Raw genomic sequence first — 25571 nt, forward strand, 5'->3', positions numbered from 1 at the left:
ATCTATCTATCTATCTTCTATCTATCTATCTATCTATCTATCTATCTATCTATCTATCCATCTATCTATCTATCTATCTATCCATCTATCTATCTATCTATCTATCTTCTATCTATCTATCTATCTATCTATCTATCTATCCATCTATCTATCTATCTATCTATCTATCCATCTATCTATCTATCTATCTATCTATCTATCTATCTATCTATCTATCTACAGTATAACTTTTGTACAGCGTTGATTTGTATAAAACCGGCGAAGAGTCATGAAACGACATACCGATGTCACCGGCTCCATAATGACTGTGATTGGATATATATTATTTTCCCCATGATGACAATGGAGACAATATTATAGCCTTGGATTACTCTGGCTATAGACTTCTAGGTGATGTAATCCTCAAACCTTAAATTGGCACACTGATGGTTACTCTCGCTCTCCTTGCTATGATTTACGGCAGATGACCGTCATCGAGACGAGTAATATCTCACACCATATCCAGGTCCTGTAACAGATAACGAACAGTTCATTCTGAGCACTACATATATAGTATAATACATCACCTTGTTTTACCAGGAAGGCGAGACTGTACTATAAATACCCATACAAAAATCTGAGGAAAATTCCCTAGGAAAAAAAAAAGAATAATGTCAAGGTTATGCGCAAGATCGGGAAGGAGTAACTGTAGCTAGGTTGATGAAACAGCCTCAAAATTGGGTACATTTCCGAAGAGATAATCCATTATTATCTCTTTGAAAATGTACTCAATTTGAAAAATGAAATGCTTTTTATTTTGAAAGGGATCATTCTAATCATGCTTTGAATCATGTTTCCTTTTTCTTTTTTGATGATGGAAATAAACAAACTATTGAATTGAAAATTGAACTGAAATTAAATTGAAATAGTACGCATGTAGTAAAACGGTATAGTCTGCAGGGGCCGCGGAACGGGGGGGGGGCTGACTCGTTAAAAAAAAAAAAAACACCCATATGAATTTGCAAAGGCTCCGTCCTTACATTCCTCCCTTCTAAGAGGACATGTCATGAGGGGGGGGGGGGGTGTCAAGATCACTACCCCCGTCCCACAGCCCCTAAAAACGTTCCGTGACTCCTGTTCTGTTGAGTGAAATGTTACATGTTTTGGTTGTCTTGAAATAAATGCGCTAAAATATGATGCCAAGAGAATAGGTTCTGCTTCCCTATTGGATAACAAGTCATATTGGTTACAACTCCTGTACAAATGAGACAAAATGACGATGTTGTATCACTACACAGCTTTTTGATCAATTTATTGATATGTAGACCTACACAGCAAAGGGGAAAAAACACACCACAAACATTGATATCTAGACAGTGTCTGTTTCTTCTAATCTTTGTCATCAAACACTCGTCACTTTCGAAAATCATAGAAGCAAAGAAAGACTTGCGGAATTCATAACCATATTCGAAGCAGAGAAGTTACACTAGCAGGCAACAGTGATAGAGGCATTAGTTTGCAAAGGAGACAAGTTCGCCGAGAAAACTCAGTGCTGTATTATCCTAAATACTAGTACGGTCCACCCGAGCAGAGATTTTTCTCATCCCCTCAATCAAGACAACGCAGAGCCTTCAGGCTCTGAGACAACTCTTTTAACAGCGCCATCTACGTTTCAAACAGCAGTCGGTGCGTTGTACACATACAGTAGTCACAGTATCACAGATACTAGTACTATTGTGTATGCATTGATCAGCTGTGAATGAACTGTCGACGCGCTCTCGATCTCTCTGATGTAATAGCTCTATGGATCTGCATTCTCTGTGTGGTTCATCATCTACGTTACCGGTAATCGTCTACCTTTCCAAACTGCTGAAGATCGGTAGCGGCCTTGCACAAATCTCAAATTGAATTCTTTGCCTTCTATACGTGGTGAGGATTGTTCCTGGTTGACAAATGATTTAATTCCTTTATATCGTAAATTCATATCGAATTACTGATGGTTTGTTCTCATGGCCATGTTATGCGAGCGCGAGCATCACAATTCCGGAAACTGGATGGCCTTAGCGACAAGGCCCAGTCCGACGTACCACCGTGGTTACATTAACGGGGACAAACAGCTACAGTTGATATAAACACTAGATCTTACGTCAGTTGCGGTAGTTGTAGCCAATTTGTTAACGAAATGGCGAGACTACTACTTACTAGTTAGTAGTTACAGCGGGCCTAACTGCTGTAGTTTATGATGTGACGTACGTGTAAAATCAATGCTGTTGCTGTCGATTGTCAGAAAGTCTGAAAGATAAAGCCGGACAAGAGAACTGACACTGACACTGACAGAGACTGTGCCGTGCTGTGGATGCGGAGACTGCATTAATTGACATTGCCTGAATTCATATGAGGATCATTTCAGTTTCAGACAAGTAAACTAACCGTGCTAACAATAATGCCTGTCTGAATGTCATTGGAAAGATGTCAATGGTGTAGACTCTAGTATTTTCAAGACAATAATGTGAAAAAGAATATGGTTATAATCAAATTCAGATCATTTTCAGGACTTGAATTTAACAATTATGTAGTCCATCAACAAAAACATGAAAAACAGGTCACCTGGTGTCATTTATGCCACCCACTGCACTGGATGTCAGTTGGCGTACATGATTTGTTACGCTCATTTAAGGCCGTAAATGCTTTCAGAATTTGTACATTTGAATTCCCATTGTGAATTCAATCCGCTAGGCCCTACCTGAAGTTAGAGAATGCTGCATAATATTAAGGGATGTTCACGTGATCTGCTTGATAAACAAAGTTCAGAGATACTGTATTACACAATGTACAATGTAGTAACTTGCATGTTTAAAAGTCACCTTGAACATGTTTAATGCAGTTAAAAATTAAAGAAGGCTTTGCTCATTTTTAGTATGCATGCATTTGCAGTTTTATCTCAAAATCATGTAGATTCTATATTTGAAATAGAAAAGCTGCCTGCCAAAACCATGTACATTTGAAATGGAAAACCTGCCACTGTTCACCTGGACTTGGATACACTAACAACATTGCTTTAGTGGAACAAAACTGTAACAGCATTTCCCAGATACAGTGTGTTTACCTAATAAACGGACTTACTTTGTATTTCATATCAAATAATCATAAAGAATAGAAACTATGTGTAAACATTCATTTTGCCAGTAAGAGAGAAGTTAATTAATGTGGAATCAAATGTAGCCATGGATGTTACAATGTCCAGTTTCCAACCATGGAAACTACTGGTATGAAGGGATATTTAAAAGTTGCACATACTCTGTCAGACAATGCACTACTGTACGAGCTGAAATTTTCGCGTACAGATATTTTCGCGAATTGGTCCTTCGAGGACATTTTCGCGTGTTGTTAATTTCGCGGTTGCGAGGGTCTAACTGAACTTGATACTTATTTGCGCGTTGTTATTTTCGCGTGTTGTTATTTTCGCGATTCAAAGGCGATTCGCGAAATTCGCGAAAATAAAACCACCGCGAAAATTTCAGCTCGTACAGTATGTTCTATGTATTCCACAAGCAGTATGAACCTACTATGACTCTAAGTTTAGCCAGTTTACTGACACTTCCAATTTACAACACGGAGCTAAAACAGTGGTTATATTGTAGATTATCTGGTAGGACCCGAGTTTCGATCACGTCTGAATCTTGCTAGCACATGTATCATGCAATGCTTGGCTCATATAATTACGAATAAGATTATTACAGCTTTCAACCACATACAGCTGTCTAAAAACAAAACAGAACAAAGCAAAACAATCCGGCAGTAACAGTGAGCAATAAGGTTTTGAATTGAACATGGTTTTGTGTCAACTTTTATGTAAATTCCTGTGCTTGAGGATCTCCTGCTCAAGTTACAATGTGATACCATTGTATTTTGCACACAAACGGTTGCAAGTACAGAATGTATTTTATCAGGATAATCCATATCGTATAAGACCTCTTTTTATAATGCCTAATTCAGTGTTTGTTTTGTTTTGTTTTGGTTTGTTTGTTTGTTTGAAGAATTTCACCATTATCTTTCATATTCACTAATACATCTATAGCGAAACTCTGAATTGTCCAGTGAACCAGAGAATCTTGCTTACACCCCTTCTTATGTTAAATTTGGTACCACTTGTTGTCCCATAGTGAAAGTACATAGACAACAACCTGGCTTTTTATTTCATTTTTGTTTGCAGGCCGTGGCAATATAGCAATGACAGACGTGGTTGCAGTATGGACAGTGGCACTTAGTGATGGTATACACAAAGTCAAGTTTGAACATGGGACTACCACAGGCAAGAGAGTCATTTATGTTGATGGCAAGGTGAGAGTTATTGTCCTGGTGTCTTATGAGCCAAGCCCTTTGAAATCACAAAATGATGAAATGCAGCAACCTACACCATACATCTATCTATATGGGTGATATGCATTGTACTTCAAACAAGATTTCAAAGTTATGTTGTTGATTAATGAACCATCTGCTTTTTTCTCTTTATTTGTGTGTATGTGTGTATGCTTTTTCTATTGCTAGAAATCTAACATACGGCTGTGCAACCATAGGCCTGTATCTGACAGTCCGTTAATTTCAGAGCAGGTCTGCTTTCAATAGAATACATGTACATAAAGAAGTGCAATGGCTACCACTTACAGTAATTTTTCAGGGGTGGGATAGACATTTTAGAATTGACAGCATATACCACAAGTTCATGAGTTTCACCTATGTTACTATTTGTTGTATGTCAAATTGGCTACCAATTGTTCAATTTCCTGGACTGGTGGTGGAACTGCCTATTTATAGACAGTGTCTTGCATAGCACAATAAATGTCACACGAAGATGTGAAGAAATTTACTAATTTGCTAAACTGGTGCATGCTGCTTGAAACTTTATCAGGAATTATCCAGAAAGAACTGGATGTTCAAGCTGGTCGGCAGGGAGACCTTCACCATAAGCGGAACCAAGGCAGTCATCAACATTGATGCTTGCAGCGGCTTTGCCTACGAGTATCAGCTGGAGGTCGGTGGCAAGAGCTTGGAAAAATTCACCGAGCAGCGGGCACGAACGTGCAAAGTTTGGACTCCAGTTGTTGATGGGGTTGGCCACAGAATTGTACTAGGTAAGCCATCTGATACAAGTCCAGCTTTCTTCTATTTTACTAGCACAGTTGACTGTTGAGTAGTAGTTCTCTATCCTCTTGCAAGTTAGTAGCTTTCCTTTTTTTCTTTTCTTTTTTTGATACACAGTAGGTGGTATTTTATATCAGAGTGACATATTTTTTCATGTCAGAGTGACATTTTGTTTTTCCCACTTGCAGTATAAAGTTTTATTTCTCCACTTGTATAAAAGAAAAATAGGTATGACAATGTCAAACATATTTACACATGTATCATGAAAATGTAAAGAAGAGTTCTCAGTACAAATATATAATAATGTGAATTATAAATTATATTTCATGACATTCAGGTGGAGGAGTCTTATCAATGAGCAAATCGCTTGACTTGGAAAAAGGCCTCCAAACATTAGGACTTGTAACAATTCTATTTTTAACTTTTAATTCATGTCGCGAACAGGTTACTTACTGAAATATTTTCAAGAAAATCATTATGATTATATAGTATCTTAATCTTTAGTTTCAGAGTTATTTGATATTATGTGGTCCACATTAGTGGATGTCTTCCTAGAGGTATCACATACAAGGTGCAAAGGGACATTGAAGTGAAATGACACTTAATTGTAGTTGAGACAGAAATTCATGGTAGAGTCCGACATCTCCTATCTGGCCTCACTTTATCCAGATCTCTCTGTTATCCGGATGCAGTCTTGGCGTGATTTTTTTTTTTCATTCTAATAGTTACGGGGAAAAGGGGGATTTCAAACTCAAACAAAATTCCTACACAAACTCACATGAATTACTTATTATTCCAAACATAAATAACATACATTCACATCTAATTTTTATCTGAATAACATGCATTCAGACATTCACTTCCCCCAATTCTCCGCAAGAACATGGACAGAAAACTTTTCATTAAATCAAGGCACGGTACAAGAAATCGTTCTTCGGCAGTTGCATGTATTAAACATTGAGTCTCCCATGTCTGGCCAAATCCCTTATCCAGATGAGCGCCAGTCTCGGCATGTCAGGATAGGAGAGGTCGGACTGTAATTCTATGCTGCTAGTAGCGACAAACTGCAACCTTGATCAGCAGTAATATCATGAAGTATTGAGAGTGTTTCATAATACAGGATAGACACCATGTGATATTAATCACTCATGTTCGTTTGTTTTGGGGTTGTTGTTTTTTTTTCACAGAAAAGGATTCAATGCAGATTTGGTGTGATGGACATGTACTAGAAACAGCAGTAAGTATTCTCATTAACTTGACAGTAGTAGCTTGCTTGTGAGGTAATTGCACGTGGAGGGAAAAGACTGACTGATATGTGTCTGTCTTTGGCATTGGTATTAAGTGTATGCATTTAGAAAATGGTATTGACTCTACAACTTATTGTGTACATCATCATGTGATGTTTTGATTTGTCTCGATCTATAGATATCAAGTAATGCAGTGGGTGCTTTAAAGTTTGTTGGTAGCGACTTGGTGATGCTAGTATTATACACAATCAGTTGTATTAAAATCAAGCCTTAACATTGTCGGTCAGAGTAAGACAAGCAATACTGATCAAAGATATTCATAACCCAACACTAGTTTTACTCTCACACCACCATGAAGTTTTGTATGACAAAATAATTTGATGACTTTTGGTTCATAGAAAATGAAAAAAGCTTTGTATTAGACAGATGACGGAGAAGACAAAAAATGACACAAATTACGCAACATCTCCACCATACAGTAATCCTTGACTTGTTCCCAGACACAGATTTATGTGGACATATCTAGAATGTTTGTGTCCATTCCACAGGCGACTATTGCGTCAACTTGCTGTGAGTGGAGGTTGCCATTGACGTGAATCAGCAGATCTCCCAATCATTTTGAATTTGGAGGGAAGATTCTGAATTTTGACAATTCCCAGCTTGTGTTTCAATAGGAGTTTCTTATTTTTCTTGATAATTTTACTACACAACCTTATGGAAACTGCCCTTTCTTTCCTACTTTTGAACCAAATCATCCCTATTTTTCATTTAAAAAGTTTGGGAGGTCAGTGAATATGGTTCCCATGGTGACGTGACATCTGTTTCAGTGAAAATTGTGCTCCCGTGTTATTTTCTCCAAGGATTTAGGGTTTGGGTTGTGATGGGTTTTAGGTTTAGTTCGATGTGAGGATTAGGATTAGGGTTAGAGTTATGTTTGTGGGTAGAATTTATGTTTGGCTTAGCACGCAGATATTTCATGGGAGCAATTGTCACAGGAGCAAATGTCATGGAACCAGATCCCATACATGTAGCAGTGCCAGCGCCAAACTGGGAATGACAAATTTGATAGACCCTAGGAGCTGGTGTTAGGTAATGGGGTAAGAGAACATGCAGTCACCAACATGAACAGTGAAGCTCAGTTCCAAGACACCATTCAACATCAAGCTCAGCAATAGCAACCAGTGTTATAGCAGTATGAGCTTTATAGCAACAGGCACAGCCACAAACTTTCTCCAAGAACCTTGCTGCAGTGTCAGTATATACATGTATTTACTGACAAATAGGGACTTGATGGACGTCATCATTGAGTGGTTGAATTTGTGATGAAGAACCATAGTCATGGAGTGAGAAATAAGTGTTATCCCTTTTCAAGAGAACACTTGGCCATTTCTCAATTATACATTTAATTTGATTTCACTTACTTGCACCAATATCTCTGTTAAAGGATTTTCAATTTAGCAAAGACTAGTGAACTTGCAAATATTTGTCAAAATGAAAGCACTGTTGAATATGATGCCCTCCTGTTGTAACAAACACAGTTAAAAAGAAAATCTTGTTACGACAATTTCAAAGTGCAAATTTAGATTAAAAAAATATCATCTTTATATCTTTACATACTATTTCTTTAGTATTTGGCTGTAATAAAATTTTGATGTGATAAAAGAAAACTGCTGGTCCCAAGGACTTTGTTTTATGGGAGCCACTGGTAGATGGTATATACACAGTATTTATATATTTTGTATAGCAATGCTTTTATGAAATAGATGATCCACTTTACACTTTGTCAGGGATGGTTCACATTCAGTGTATGGTGCTAACTTCTGCTCTGCCTCTCTTTACCAGGGTGAATTTGTGGATGATGGAACGGAGACCCACTTTGACATGGCTGGTCATGCTTGCTACATCAAGGCTGTCAGCAGCGGCAAGAGGAGAGAGGGCATCATTCACTCCCTCGTCATAGACGACGTCGAATACCCAGAGACGATAGAATGAGAAACCCAACTGCCCTTTCTTACCTTGTGGTAGCGGAACTTTACATGTGATGTATTTCATGCATTTGCCCCATTTTCGATTTGATGCCACTCGGCTTTGTTGTCAAGAGATGAATGAAGTAGGGCTTATCAAGAGCTTTATGTATCTATGTGTTTTTAGTCTTTCTTTGTCTGGTTTTTTTTTTTTTTTTGTCCAGAGCATTTCAGTGGAGAAAATAGACTACAGGCACGTACAGAAAATATGCCATACCATGAGTCCTCTCCCTCTCGACGTTAATAATTTGTAACTGAAATACGTCGTCAGCAGAAATAAACCCGCTGTCCAGCCCAGCGTGGTGTTGAGAAAGTGCTATGCCTTAATCCAGGCCATTGATTTGCAAGCTATTGACTCGATAGGCTTGATGGATTGGAGGTGTGGGGGGGGGGGGGGTGGGGGGGGGGGGGAGTAGACAGTAAGATCAGAAGACAGTAAAATCATCGCGTGGAGAGAGAACAGCTGTAGTTGAGTAAAGACTGCAGCTGGTTGAGATGGATGAATTGGCAGTATACTGTAAAAGTGGAAATTTTTGCGGTGTTGAAATTTTCGCGCATTTCGCGCAACCAGAAACTAGCGCGAAAATAAAAACACGCGAATATTTTTGCTTGCCATACGTTCCTGTGCGTGATGTCTCGATTCCGCGGAATTAAAAACACGCGAAACTCTTCTGACCCGGCCTTGCGCGAAAAATTAGTCGCGCGAAAATATCCACTTTTACAGTATTGACCAATGAAACACACAAATTTCAAATGTCATGTCTCAGTGGCTCACCCATATTTGTGCATATTTCATCTGATTTTCTGATTAATTTAGTCACAACATCAAATTCCTTGATGCAGTGTTTGTCGAAGGTATGTTCACAAGGCCTGAGTGACTGTTTTACAATTGTGACAGAGTTTGTTGATTTTTTAAACAACAACCTTCCCATGTAGTTTATCATTTTAAATTGGACATACAGTGTAGGACTTTTTGCCATTGTTGTATATTTTACCTTGCATGAAGAAAAATCAAAATGCCACAATGCACACCGACAGTCATATTGATTTCTATGTACATTGTCATATCTATGCTTGTAATGCCTGTATTCATATGTGTGTGTGTGTACTCATATCAAGCATCAACTGATGTTTTGTTGTTTTGTTGTTGTTGTTGTTGTTTTGTTTTTTTGTTTTTTTTAATGAGATCTAATCAATCTTCACCTTGAAATTTATTGATCTTGCCCTTTTTTTCAGGGCAGTGACAGAGTAGCTTCGGCTCCCATGCAAGAAAGATATTCCTGTACGCCAGCTGTGCAGATTATAGACAATGTAGAATGTATTTCTGTGCCTAGGACTTGGTTTCGTATCATAAATAAACTAATGCTATGGTTTAGCAAATTATAGTAAGCACATTCAATCTTTTGTGTGATGTGGTATTGCAGATTATTTTGAAGATTGTCAAAAGAAGCAAAATCAAGAGTGCACCTAGTGTGCTCTTCTAGTCACAGAATGCAATTGAAAGTAGTTTGGAAGTGGATTGTGGAAAGGTCTAATAGTGCTGTAGATTGTGGAACATGCTGGCTATCTCACTGGCATGTGGTAGCCCTGTGCTAGTTACGTACCTATATTTGATTAACTTGAAAAAAAAAACTGGATTTCCCTGAAAACTGATGATTTAAAACAAATCAGCAATCAAAAAACAGAAAACAAATGTTCATCTTTTCATCAAACTTGTTACAAGAATAACTAATGGACAATGAGCTGATAAGATGATAAAGAAGAGGAAACTTTGGAAGGTCAGGGTCAAAGGTCAGTATCAAATGCTGTGCTGAATCTTTTCACACAATAACTTTATGCATATTTGCCATTGTTTGTTTTGTTTTGTTGTATGTTTTTATTCAAGGTAAGGGTCAAGTTTGTGGATTGTACCAGAAATGCAGCTAATCCATAAGTATTGGTACAATTCTGTCATTTGATGTTGGTATGTCAATTAAGCTATATTTTAGACCAGCAGAAAGATTGACATATTCAATGTGGTCGTGAAATGCATGATAAGATTTTGATTACACTTTGCAGGTGTCATCTTTTAACCCGTTGAGGACGAGTCCCGAGTATACTTGGGCAGGTGTCTGTGGGAAATGCGTGTTGTAGCAAAATCAGTCCATCCTGAATGGGTTAAAGGGGTGTGAAACATATCACATTGATGATAGGAAACTTCATTGGAAACTGATAGAAAAAAGTCTTTTAGAATTAAGCACATATTGCAAAAGTTTAAGTATTGTGATTAGGATTACATGTTTATAACAAAGACGTGGGTTAGATTTGAATACACCATACTTTGGTAATCCCTTAACCTCATAACTGCTGCCAAATCACAACTTGTATTTGTGTATGTTTTATTCAACATCACTTTAAGGACAGTTTAATCTAATCCACTGGTATTCTTTAGCATCAAGGAAACTTCATTGTACAGTTAAACATTCTAACCACCTTTATATCAACAATGTGTATTCATGATTTTAATGAAATTATGTGACTGCCAAAATTACTGCATCTTCTCTGACACAGTCAAGATGTAGATCAGTACCAGCAGATTGTAGTGTATTATATACATTATCTATGTAGATTGGTTTTCCATGCATTGTCAAATATTTGATTTGATGTGTTTGTTGGTTTCTTTTTTCTATTTTCATGAGTATATCCAGGTTTTGTGATGTGCTTTCATTTGGAAGTCAAACTAGATTCAGGACTCAAGGGCAGTGTTCGTTCTTCACTATATTTTACACTCTATGTATAGATTGCCTCGTCTCTTTCAGAGGCCCTCAAGATGTTGGCGTTAGTACTGTCAATCATGACCGAAGAGCCAGAAAGCTGAAGCAGAGCATGTCAGCGAGAGAGCTTTTTTTTTTTTTTTTTTTTTTTTTTAGATCCACAATGGTGATTAGTCTTTATGAGTGGGATAGACTAACCTGTACACCACTAAATTATTCAGTCCCTGAGAAATTCAGAGAGTCATTTTGACCAACGAAATTGCTTTGTTCCCTCATCGATAGTGCAAAACTTATACTGAACAACGTTAGATGCTCAAGCTTCTTCAGGTGGGACTCTGCCGAATTGCGCAGGGAATGTGGCAGGGGGCGTGGCTGGTTGCTTCAAGAAGTTAGAAGTGAAATTCAGAAGTGTTAAGTTAAGAAATTAGGACAGATCTGAGAAGTCCCTTTCGCCGAGTCTTGGCTTAACTAGTCTTGTCTCAACAACCCTCTGCTTGCCCCTCTTTGCAGCCACCACAGTGAGGGTCTGTGACAAAGGCTACAGATCCCCAAGCTCAGCCATTAACCAGTAATTATATGAAAGATAGCTGCAAATGTGCTCTCTTTTTAATGAGTTGAAGTTGAAAACTGATGAAATATTGCAAAAGTTGCATTAAAAAAAAATAAAGCTACATTTACATGCGTACATTACAGATATTTTTGTTTTCATTGCAAAGTACAGTAGATTTATTGTTCTTTCACTTAAAGGTCACATTGAACCAAAATGAGAAGAGCAGTAGCCTATGGGTGAACACAGAAAAAAAAAATACTTGTCGTACTGCTCAGGGTAGTGCATATTCTTGTAATTCGGTGACTATGATCTTAGAAAGACAGTGACACATGTAATGTAGAAACAAGGGAATTTAACAGCAACATGTTCCATATTTGTACGATGCAAACACACCTTAAAGGTAGGGAATCCCATTTGCACGCCTTAAATGAAGAGTTGTATAAATACAGTGGTATGCTGAAGAGAGTATCATTTTGGAAACTCCCATAAAGTATTGAAAGTGTAAGGTAACATTTAGTACATTTTTTTGACCGTTAGATTTTGAATTGAATTGTTTTCGGGGCTCACCGTAAATTCCAGTACATTACTAGGCTACCTTTGCAGACCCATGTACTGCATGTGTGTCCATCATGTATATTTTGTGAAGAAAGTTCATCAACACTTACAAACATATTTCTATATCGTCTTGCCACACATTCTATATGTCATTACATCAGTTCTTGTACTTTTAGATTTGTGTTTATAGATCACAAATACAGAAGAATGCAACAAAAAGGCTTAAGTGTGGCTGACACACAGAACTACTGAGTAGTTGAGTTTTGTGCATTATTCAAATTTTAGATAACTGTTGACTTCCAAATTTCTAAACAGTGGCCTAAGCAAGTCCCCTGAGGTTCATATTTAATGTTTTGCTGCATTTTGGGAGGTCTGTAAAAGGTATCCCCTACCTTTAAACAAAACCCCCCAAATTGATGTATGTTGTATGTTCAGATTAATTTTTTATTTGTTTATTTTTTTTAAACTCAGGATTGATTATTACGTAGAAATACATAGAACCCAACAATATACTGTGATCCTCTAATAAGCAGACAATATCTGCATCAATAAGTTCTCAGTCATTATGTGTAGAGACAAGAATGTGTCAAACTTTTATTTCACATGTGATATTTCCATAAGCAGTGAAATGAAAATGACAAGTATGTGAGACTTTGGCCAGAATCAAAACAACAAAATTATGGAACATGATTCTACAATTTGTATTAGAGCAAAAGTGAGAATTTGGTGATTTAACATTTAAACCTGTTATAGTTAGTACACACAGTATACATGACCTAGCCTCATTTCTTGAAATGAGCAGAAGATCGTGTCTTTGATGGTATTGTGTACTGATCAGTTCAGAGCACATGAACTCTGTACATACCAGGGTACTATTGTTTGAACATATACAATTTTGATATATTTTTGCAAATTAAAGCAAAGGGACAAATAATGTCAAGTGGTAGGGGAGTATAATAACATGTCCGATTTTTTTTTTTGTTTTTTTGTTCCTAATCCTGTATTGCATTATGTGTTATCACTGATTTTATGTCTTCAGAAAATTCAGTTAGGATTGAAACTTGCATTGTGTGGTTGTAGTAAATCAATGCATACATTCCATTTTGTTTTTCATTAATTATGAAATTTGCATTACAAAAGAAGGGAGAAAATGTTGAAATCTGACAGTGGAGCTATCTAATGATGGAAAGATCTATTTCTTTTTCTTGGATCCAAATTCTCATTTTCCCCCATCATTAAGATAAACACAAAAACACTGAACAGTACTTTGTAATGATAATGTTATGATTGACATATTCATGCACTCCTCTACACGTTATATGGTGAATATTTCATTTTGTGTGCCAATTGTAGAAAGTGTTTTCTCTTGTAATTTGCAGAAAGCAAGGTCGTAAGCAATGATTTTCATCAGAGCATGGGTGTATAATACAGGAGTAGATTGAACCTTTGTAAAATCTTCCCTGCCAATAGGTTTTTATTTCCTTATTTGGATAGATGTGTGCATGTAAATGTGTAATGTCCCTAATTTCCGTGCAACTTGCACAAGGGATTTCCCCCCACACTGTTCGGGTATGTGTATGTGTGTGTGAGCAAACATTGTCACGGAATTTAGAAATGCGCTGCAAAGATGGTAAATGAATGCAGTCCATTCACAGAAATAGGAAATGCACACTGCATGTAAACAGGCTGTGAGTATGCACATTAAGTCATATCTTATGTCATCATGTCCTTTATGTAATATTCTCAGGATAGTACAAGGAAGAGTAGCTCTGGGGGGCATTTCATGAAGGAACTTGTCGGATAAAATGTCCGACAAGTCAATTATATCCGACAAGTTTTGAGAAATTCTTTGGTCTGATTGGCTGATTTCTCTGAACTTGTCGGATATAATTGACTTGTCAGATATTTTATCCGACAAGTTCCTTCATGAAATGCCCCCTTGGACTGCTCTGCTCTGACTTTGTGTTCAACAGTTATATCTAATTCATTCAAGTACACCGTTGTATCTTTATTCCAATTGAGAAATATTTTGAAATGAGTTCGAGTGCTTGCGTGTACTGGAAGTCATCTATTCAGATAATTGGATTGTCAAAGTTTTTGTGCTAATACATGATCCTTTTAATAGGGATTTCTGTTTTGCAAGAGTGTGTTATTCAACAGAGTGCCAGGACCAGAAAATGTTGTACAGTAACAAAGATATTGTAAATAATAAAATTTAGAACATCATTCCCCAAGTGTGTTTGCCTTTGTCACCGGGGAGGGGAGGGAGGAGGGGGCTCTGCCATATGGCAACACCGACTGTAAGTCTATTCAAATTCCAAGTCTTAAGAGAGAGTTAATAATTTTCATTAAAAAGATAAATAAAAAGAAAAATGTTGCATACATGGTAAGCAAAAAAATGGTGACTCTGAAAAAGAGGTAAAATACATAATGTAGACAAATGATTGTACATTGTAGAGAGAGACAGAGAGAGAACAGATGGAAGAAGGGAAGTGGAATTGAAAGAAAGTGAGAGTGGAAGAGCACTTATTCAGGAAGTCACGTGGTTGTATCAACATGTACTGTACATGTACATTTGGATACATTATAGTAGAGCAGATAAGCCGAAGAATTGTGCAAAATTTGACTAAAGCATGAAACTTTCACCATTGTTAGTACATGCTATAAGATTAATTTTAAGATCGGGAGGTAAGTCTGAATTGACCTCTGATGACCTCTAGAGGTCAATGACCTCAAAATCTAAGAAAATTTATGTTTTGCGTCATTGGTTAATGATAAACACAGTAATGATGTACTAAAACTTAATATTTGTCACAGTGAAATTGTCTTTATGTTCCACAGAGCCCTGACAGGTTTCTACCTTTGACCTCTGATGACCTCTAGAGGTCAATGACCTCAAAATGTCAGAAAATTGATATTTTGCATCATTGGTTAATGATAAAACACAGTAATGTACTAAAACTTAATTTTTGTCACAGTGAAATTGTCTTTATATTCCACAGAGCCCTGACAGGTTTCTATCTTTGACCTCTGATGACCTTCAGAGGTCAATGACCATTGATGACCTCAAAATGTCAAAAAAATTGATATTTTAATGCGTCACTCATAACTGAAACACGATAATTATGTACTAAAAACTAATTTTTGTAAGAGGAATTGCCTCAATGTTCCACTGAGCCTTTCGAGTCAGATTTCTACCTTTGACCTCTGATGACCTCAGATGACCTATGATGAGGCCAATGACCTCAAAATGTCAGAACATTGATATTTGGTGCAATTGGTTGATGACAAACATGATTTAGATGTTATATTCATTTGTATTACAATTGAATTGTTTTCCTATTCCACAGAGCAAGAGAAATTACTCACGTGTCTCTACCTTTGACCTCTGAGGAAGGTTACAGGTCAATGACCTCAAAATATCAGAATATTGATATTCTATGTATAGTCAATGGTCAACTTTGTAATATCCGATGTACAATCATTTATGCTATAATAGAAGAATCTTGTCATTCCATGGAACATTGGTCATTAGCCTGTGCATTATATCCAACTTTGACCTCTCAGGACAATGAGAGGTCACTGAGGTCACATGTGTAGGCTTACCTGTATTGATGTTTGGCTTCATTGGTGTAATCGTAAATGCTTAATCATGTACAAATCACGCACTGATGTTTTGATCAAAGTATGTATGCATATTCCACAGAGCATTGGTTTATAGTAACAGGTCTCTGAAATGTGAGAGGCCAATTACTTCAGAAATAAGCTTAAGTTTCTTGAGTGATGGCAGTGACCTCAAATACAACTGTTATGTTTGGGTTAGTTATGTAGACTAGCAAATATAGGCAAATACAGTATGGCCATTACCTCGACACTCGAGGAAAACAAGGCCCACGAGACTGATATACAGAGTGTTTAATCTATTCAGTGTAAGTCTCATAGATCTTTTCCCCCATTTGTCGGACTCATTATGGGACTGGTTTGCCTAAGTGTCACGCTCATGGGCAATATTTGCATAGTTTCCAGCTGATGGGCCTGTATTGGCCAGTGTAAAGCTGGTGGGTTGTTACAGTATGACTGCGATGAATGACTCATGGTCCTGGAGTATACAGTCCACAGCTGCGACATCATGGACCATCTTGAAAACTTCGACATACTGTGAGGCCCAACATGCATTCCACATGAAGCAATCCTGTGTATTGCAACTAGCTATTGCCATCCGAGACCTACCCAGGGAATAGATAAGCATTCATGGCAAACCATGGAGAAAGCGGATTGTGCAAAATATTTTGGAGTTCCAATAGGAGGCTCAGCTGGAATCAAATCGCCACAGCAGCTTAAAAAGGTTATACTTCAACCAAAGACTCTCTCCAGACGAAGATACGAGTATCATAAAGTTCAGGTGTTTTGCTACTCCATGCCGCTCAGGACTGTCCTGGAATATGCATGCATCATCTGGGATCCATTCACCCAGGTGAAACATCATGAAGTTTGGAATGATCCAGAGAAGATACGCACTCTTTAGCTGCAATGACCATCATATGCATAACAAGCAGTGTTACAGCCACACTTGAAAAACAAAACAAAGCAAAACAAAACAAAACTACAATGGCAATCCCTGTAAGAAAGTACAGCTCAGGCAAATTCAGCGATGATGTTCTGCATCAAGAACCCCACAATATTCACTCCGCAGGAAGTTGTGGCTCTATTGCTGCATTCTTCAAAAAGGGCAAATGACCAAAAATGTCAGGCATCATTTGCAAGAACACAAAGTAGGCCTACTCCCACAAAAGGTGGCGGCTACTCTCGGCCACTGTCTCTTGTATCTCTTTGAAACACTTCAGGAGAGAGATACTCAATATTTAGCTCTGTTATTAAAGATACATATGTCTCTCTTTTTGTTTTTGCATTTGTTTGTTGTTTTTTGCTTCATATAGCTCTTTGGATACCTTCTTTAACCAATCAAGAAAAGGCTCCATGGCAGAATATTACAAGATTACACAGTATAATGAAGAAGAAGAAGAAGAAGAAGAAGAAGAAGAAGAAGAAGAAGAAGAAGAAGAAGGAGAATAGGAAACGAGATCTGCTGTCAATGATGCAGAGCCAATACCAATCAGTTCCATGGCAGATCTTAGTCGGCACTGCAAAGGTTTGGATGTCTCTCTCTGTTGACAAAGGATATTCTAAAGCTCCAAGTAAGTCCATGGGGTGGTTTACATTGTCTGGGCATAGAGGGTTGGGTTGGGTATATGAGGATATGATGCTTTGTTATAACAATTAGGTCTGAGATATCTATTTTTTATGTTTGTTTTGACCATCCCGCATGGATCTCCAACGAAAAGGAATGATAATGTGTTAGACCCAGCCGCCACCGTGTTTTTTCAATAGATTTTGATATTACAGTGTAGTTGAGAAAAAAGTAACCGCTCATTGTCCTAGATGGAAGTCAAAATTGAACTGTGTGTGGAATACTCTGCATACAATTTTGGACACACACACACACACACACACACACACACAAAATGCATTTTTTAAATATAATTATTATTTCATAAGCAGCTGGCCATTACAAACCAATGAGACCAGACATCAATATTCTTACATTTTGATGCATATCTTTCAATATCCTCCAGGGGTCAGAGGATCATCGCTAATGTTCATGTGAAATGAGTACACGCCTTTTGAATTGCTCACTTTTATTGCTATAGAAATACACAATATGTGCATCATGTCAATCATTAAATATTGTATCAGTTTCATTTTCAATCTTGGATTATTTTTTCTATGTACAAATAAAATCGTGGCAAAGTAAACAACTTTCACATCAAAATATAAACGAGAATACTAAAAAAGAAATAGATGTAATAACGTGCAAGGCAAATACCAGGCCTACATCATCTTAAGGTATACAGGTGAAGGAAATCACCTTATTGATAAACAATTAACTTGACTGGGATAGCGACCACTGAACAATATTGTTTCTTAAAACTCTCTCTTCTTTTCAACAAGTGGAATAAAACACATGCCCATACCGGGGCATCAGTTTGGAGGAGGGGTGGGGTGGTGGCAGGGATAGTTGACCCCCACCCCATTAAATTCTGAGATGTGGACTATGTTTTGTTGTTGTTAGTTTTTGTTGTTTTTTGTTTTTTGCTTTTTAGACAGAAAACTGCCCAAGTTTTTCACTTTAAGTGTGCATCGGATTGTTAAAATTTAATTTTGAAATGCAAAATCTCCCTTCTGTGAGAGGGGATATCTCCTTTCGATAGACTCCTTCCCCCTGCTTGGTTCCTTCCACAGATATAACATACTTTGGGGAATGATAATTTCCCTTATTCTATGAAAAATGTTTTTAAGAGATATTTTTATTTGAATTCCAAAGATGAAAAGGCTTTCCTATATATGCACGATTGTTCATTTTGGAGGGCAAGAGGCATTTGCCCCGCCACCCGAGAAAATATGGGAGGGGGAATAGTGGGGACATAAAACTTTGCCTCCAAGTATTTCCTGAGATTGAGATTTTTTTTCTTCACTTTTTTGACAGAAAATGAATTGTCACTGAACATTTCAGCTATAGTATGCACCAGATTAAAAGGCAGAATCTCCTTTGCATACCCCCTCCCCCACACTATCTTTCGTTATGTCCCCTTCCATATACGCTCAGTGCTTTTGTCCCATTTTTTGTTCTATATCATCACAAAGTATGTACTAGATCTTTAATTTCAGTTCCGACATATTAAAGAAAATCCCTCTTGTTGGAGGGGGTAGTGTATCTTTCAATTAACAATCCCTCCTCGGTTTCTACCCTTAGATTTGGTACACTCCTTTTACTGACAATTTCCCAAATATTCCATCATAAATGTGTATACTAGATTTTTTTTTAACATTTCTATTCTTACTGCAAAGGCTCCCTCGCATGGGAAGGATTGGGGGACAGCCCCTTTCATACCCTCCTCTCGCTGTATCAACCTCTCCTCCATGCATTGATTATGGCTACACATTTGGGTATGGACTTTTTTTTTTTCAAAATGGTAGTTCAACCAAGAGTGGCACGAGATCATTAAATTGCAAACAAAAGAATGCAAAAGCTCCATAATGTGGGAGGGGGATACCTCTACCCACATCCTTCTGTCGATTGGTCTTCCTCCATAGATGGCTGACTTACTACACCTTTTTGATACAATTTCGAGGTATTCCTTCAAAAGTGCCTGTGTGCCAGGTCGTTGAATCTCATTTCTCAAAATACAAGAGCTCTGTCGAATGGGAGTGGAATACCCTACCCTCGCCAACGCTGCGCTTGCTGGGCTCCCATCCATATAGACTTGGTACACCTTGGTGATCCATAATTTTCCAAATATTCCCCAAAACGTATGCATCAGATTCTTAAAAAAAAACACAAAACTTCGCTTTGGGAGGAGGGTAGGTGAGATGCGCCCACACCCCATCAACTTCCGTATAAGTGATGACGCACACATTAAACAAGAGCTACACTGAATCACTGATTTCAGGTCTAAACCTGCAAAAATCCAATCCCCCACCCACATCCTCCCCCTCCCCCTCCGCTTCATTCCTTTGCACCATGAACTTATGCTTTTACATATTTTCCAAGTTCCCCCCCCCCCCACGTGAACACAGATCGACACCCCTTGCTCTGTGCACATACCCGACTTAGATAATTACCTGAAAAGTTCTGCGGAATGAGTAGCCACTTTTTTGGTAACAGAAATGCATGGTTTGTAAGCCCTACATTATAAACAATTATTAACTATTAACTATCGCAATATCAATATTAACATCCTCACATTTCATTCGAGGTATTTGACCTTGTGTGATTTTCATAGGTGAACGGTAATGGCTCGTTAATAAACGGGGCCTACGAGTGCTCTCTAAAACATCATCATGTTTACCATTGATGATGCCAAACTATTCTGATACTTTGAGGTCATTGACCTCTCGAGATCATCAGAGGTCAAAGGCAGAAACTAGTCTGTGTGCCTTGGAATATGAAGACGATGTCATTGTACACAGATATGCTTGTTTTGTACATCTTTACCGTGTTTGACCTTTCACCAATGATGTCATACTTCAATATTCTGATATTCTGAGGTCATTGACCTCTCAAGGTCATCAGAGGTCAAAGGTAGAAACCTGTCTGCTCTTTAGAATATGAAGACAATTTCATTGTAAGACAGATATGCTTGTTTTGTACATCTTAACAATGGTTACCATTAACCAATGACATCACAGATCAATATAATATTTTGAGGTCATTGACCTCCAAAGGTCATCAGAGGTCAAAGGTTAAAACCTGTCAACATGCTCTGTGGAATCAGAAAATGGTTTCCCTGAAGTATAGATGCCTGTTTAGTGAATCATAACCACATATATCATTCACAAATGTCTAAAAAAACATCGATATTTTGATATTTAAAGTTCATTGACCCCTGGAGGTCATCAGAGGTCAAAGGTAAAAACCTGTCAGTGCTCTGTTGAATCTGGAAATGATTTCTCTGTGGTATAAATGCATGTTTAGTGCAACATAACCACATATATCATTTGCAAATGTCTAAAAACATCGATTTTCTGATATCTAAAGTACATTGACCTCTGGAGGTCATCAGAGGTCAAATCAGACTTACCTCCCGATCTTAAAATAAATCTTATGGTATGTACTAACACTGGTGAAAGTTTCATGCTTTAGTCAAATTTTGCACAATTCACGTGATTTTGAGGGCTTATCTGCTCTACTATTAGGGAGCTTTAGATTTTAGACGCGCGGACGTTCAAAGAGAAAAAAAACATAATCTAAGCGTGCGCAGTAGCGCGGATCAAGTTACTGCGCACGCTCAGATCATGTTTTTTTCTCTTTGAACGTCCGCGCGTCTAAAATCTAAAGCTCCCTATTAATGGATTAGGAAGAACAAAAGTACGACGTGTAAGGTTACATCATTATGGTACGTTCCCACTGCCGATCAGATCAACTCGATCAATCCCGATCAAGCTTTTTTGGCCTGGTCGGGCTCGCTCGGCATTGGTATTCGGGGTCGATCTACCTTGATCGGCATCGCTCCTGCTTCCTTCACGATAATTTTGGACATGTCCAAAACATTCGAGTAGGAAGCCCGAACACCAACAGCTCGGGTAGTGATCGAGAAGAGATCGAGCTTATCGGGAATCGGTCGTATAGAAATCTAGTGTGGTCGGGACGGATTTTTCCCCGAGCTCAGTTCCCGATCATCTCGAGTTATACTCGAATGTGACACGATTGATGTCAGATCATCTCGATCCAGGATTCATCAGTTTCATGAGTAACTCGACCGCTGCACGACCGCTACAGGACTGCTGTCGATTGATACTCGACTAAACTCGATCATGCTTCGACCGGCACTCGATCAAATACCGAGCACTTTTTGATAGTGGTTGCAGCAGGTGCAGACGTACTTTCTTAGCACTCATTTATTGTTCATGAAAATATATGCAGTCCTTGATCACGTTAAAAAGTTAAGTGTCGTCAGTATCTTCAGTCACTCCTGGCCCACTGAAGAAAAGAAAGGGCCACGAAGAGAGAAAAGACAACAAATCCTAAACAGCAGACATGGTAGAATTATACTTTCCAGACAAAAATTTCAGAAGAAAGAAAGGAAACACGACTGAAACTGAGAAAAATTCGGTATTTTGGCAATATGACTGTAACGTCAAAAGAAATTTTCTAGATTATTTACTTTAGTTATAAATTGAGAAATGTTTCTTGAATTCTATTGCTAGCTTGTCTGTTTCAAAGTTGAAGTTGATTACGTTGATATAAAATCTATTTCTTACGCTGAAGTGTTAAAACGGTAGTTGTAACTTAGATTCATAAATGCTCAGTGACTTTACTTTTATTTACGTAGATGTTACACTTTTGCTTCGCTTAATAATGTTTCTTTTTTTTTTTCATTGAGAGTTGTATGTACATACACGCATTTGTAGCTTGAAGTCCACCTTGATATCGATTGGCTGGGATGAGTTGACAAAAAATAAACAACCAAGATTTTCATCATTTTTGCTAATGTAAAATGTAATATTGTTTTAATTTTCATAATAATGTACTCTGTTCCACATATCAGCACACTTCATGAATTTAGAAATTAATGTGATACATGTATTTCCTTTTACACACTCTTGGGCTTATACTTTATCAATGAATACATACACATTTTGCATTCACTTTTTCATTCTTAAATAATGAGAACAATAATGACAAAGATAACACGACTCAATAGGGTTGTAGGACAGTCATTTTTTAAACTCTATATAATGGTGCATTTATGGGCATATAGGCCTATGTTTCATTTTAGACCAAGTTAATTTCAGCCCACCTATATGTAATGCACTTACGAAGCGTGGCGGTGTAATTTTTTTTTTTTTCACGAGAGATCAAACTTTGATTTGCTATTCTTCACATCCAATGCAAATATTGAATGCATATGAACGAACCTATTATATTATACATGGTGTCCCGGCAGACAGAATGCTACAAAACTGTCTCTTATTTAAAAAGATATGAGCGACTGAATGAAATCGTTACATTGTTCAATAGGAAAAAACGCCTCAAATTCTATTTGACACAATGATAATCAATCTTTATGCAGGAGCTTTGACCTCCATGAAAATTTGTGATTTACAAAATCTGTAACTTTGGGCACTGATATCCTACTTGACTGAGCGATAGTGCAGCCGTAAAAACTGATAACGAATGCGTCAAAAAGTAACTACTAAAAACGGATAAAATGAAATGAATACAAGTGAATGCATTTTTTTTTTTTTTTGGGGGGGGGGTACCTTTTTGAGTGGCTCACAAACAGAGTGATCAGTCTTTATTATCGGTTTTTTTTTCAGGAAAAATGACTATATAATCGAAACGCCTGCGCGAGAATTGATAATTGTGGTTTCAAAATAGGAAGTGTTCTTCTATCAACTATAGGTTTTCCAGGCCAATTTCGCTCTTTTGTCAGTCCAATTCCTAATTGCTGAATTCAATTTAGCAAAATATAGCATAGATGACATGTTCGGAAGTTCAATTTTATGATCTCTTCATTCAAATTCATTTTGGAGCATTCAAATTACCTTTAGCCTCATTCTAATTAACACTTTTTCAATTGAAATTCGTAAAACAAGCACCATTTTGTTTTTCGTTCATTCAGTTTAGAATTATATAGTCACGTGATCACGGACATGCTGCTCTCGTTCATTCAAATTCATTTTGGCAATCAATTTAACATCTTTTGCAGTCAATTTATCACGCAAATTTATGGTTTGGTTCTTTCTTTTTTATAACTTAGTTACTGTTTTCCAAGCGTCATTACGTTTCATATTTTCGTACTCATTTTAGACATTTTGGCACCATTTTTTTTCTTTAATGTGCTTAGTGACTCTTCAAGTCCGAAGATAATGCAACATGTGCATGGCCACAACTTATCTCGCCGTTGAGCGCTTTATTCCCTGTGTCGGCCACTTCTAGGAAGTCAAAGTTATGATCATCAAATATTCCTATAATTCTTTTTCTGTCCCCTTGAGAAAATTGTAATACGTCTGTATCTTAACTTGTGCCGTCATGACTGGAAGAAGATGAAGTTAAACTCTATAATAGTGTTGGTACATGTAGGCCTAAAATGGCATGTATGAAAGAAAAGGGGCGTTACAGAACAGCAGACTCGAGTAATGGTAAAAAATACGATACTTTTACTGCTTAACAGTGCGTGGATGAAACAATAAGTCACATAGAAATACGCGTTTAAATGTTATCAACTTTTCAAAAAAGAAATAACATGGCATTAATTTGAATGAACATGTTAGGAATTTGACTGCCCATATACGCGAAATTGATGACTGAAGTACCCCTTTCGCCAGTGCTGGCGAATTTGAATGACTGAAAAGCACGTGCCAATTTGAATGCCCGTTTTACGAATTCGAAAGGCACATGTGCAAATCTCATGGATCGGAATGCTAATTGAACGAACAACTTGCAATTTTGAATGAAAGAATGTGCAGTGACGAGGATATCGCTAAATTGAATGAACCTTTTATCAAATGGACTGACAAAAGTGCGAAATTGGCCGGGAAAACCTATACCAAAGATAATCATTTCTTTCGTTCATTCATGCTTTTGCAATTAATAGTCAGTTTTATAGCACTCTTTTGGTCCATGCCGTATTCAAGTATAAATACTGAATATTGTCTCATATAACCAAACGAATAACTGTAACCAATTCTTCTTTCACTCGATCACTGTACGAACCTGCCGACCCGTTCGATGCAAGATCTTACACAGATCGTGTCATGTCGAGCTGGTCTAAGAAGTCTAGTAGAAATCGAGTATTGACCGTGTAGCGATCGTGTATTGATTGTGTGTAGATCGGGATGTTCGAGTAGAGATCTATGTGGTTGTCGAGGAGAGATTCTGGAGATGTCGAGAACGGTTGGGTGTGGATCGTACAAGATCGAATAGCGGTCGGGAAGGGATCGTGTTGAAGGACGATCGAGCATTTGGTCGGGATTGCTCTGGTAAAAATAGGTGATCGGGATTGATCTCGCTTGATCGAGTTGATCTGATCGGCAGTGGGAACGGGGTATAAGACGAGAACCACAATATACAGGACTTCTTAATGATATTATGGAGCCGTCCCAGTTACAACCCAGTAACACTGTGGATACAACGAATGTGCAAGCTTCAAGAAGGGCATGCTATAGACTGAAATAAAGATACACCATGTACATGTACTCTTACGTTCTTGAAACTACCAATGTTTATTTTTCATTCTCAGCGGCTGTGATGGACAGTGATCTGGGGAAGGATTGGGTAAGGGGGGGGGGGATGATCAAGGGGCAAAAAAGAGGAAACAGAAATATATACACTGTTGCGCTCTTATAGAACATTGCGACCGATGTTTATTTTCTGTTCCGTATAGCGGTTTGTATGAACGCTTGATTTAGAAAACGTCGTAGAACCCTCGTGATGTAGGCCTAAAGTGATTGCCTTCCGATCAATGACGATCACTGTAAGAACTCAATAGATGTGCAGATAATGCGATTTGTATACAATCATTCCTCGTGACCTATGATCTGAGACCTTGCCTGTCTCGTGCCTGTGTTTATGTGCTACACTATGAGGATATACAGTTCAGTGACTATCCGAAGATACAAACACTACTTTGGCTACTAATATTAAAACAAATTAAACTAGAGATTGTAATTTGTCATCACTGACAAATTAAGGTGATCCGATTTCTTTTTTAATCAATGATTCGAGTCGTGATAGTGCAAAGTCTCAGCTACAACATAC

At 37.7% G+C, this 25571-nt stretch overlaps 1 protein-coding gene across 1 annotated transcript; it reads left to right on the top strand.

Moving 5' to 3' along the window:
* Window positions 1–1843: 1843 nt before the first annotated feature.
* LOC140237746 (fas apoptotic inhibitory molecule 1-like) lies at window positions 1844–8538 on the top strand. The gene is made up of 5 exons (XM_072317674.1): window positions 1844–1908; window positions 4193–4320; window positions 4889–5111; window positions 6309–6358; window positions 8211–8538. Exons 2-5 carry the CDS (start codon window positions 4210–4212, stop codon window positions 8358–8360), a joined length of 534 nt encoding a protein of 177 aa, XP_072173775.1. The 5' UTR covers window positions 1844–1908; window positions 4193–4209; the 3' UTR covers window positions 8361–8538.
* Window positions 8539–25571: the final 17033 nt, after the last annotated feature.

This window comes from Diadema setosum, chromosome 14 (assembly GCF_964275005.1).
Source record: "Diadema setosum chromosome 14, eeDiaSeto1, whole genome shotgun sequence".
Classification (NCBI taxonomy): domain Eukaryota; kingdom Metazoa; phylum Echinodermata; class Echinoidea; order Diadematoida; family Diadematidae; genus Diadema; species Diadema setosum.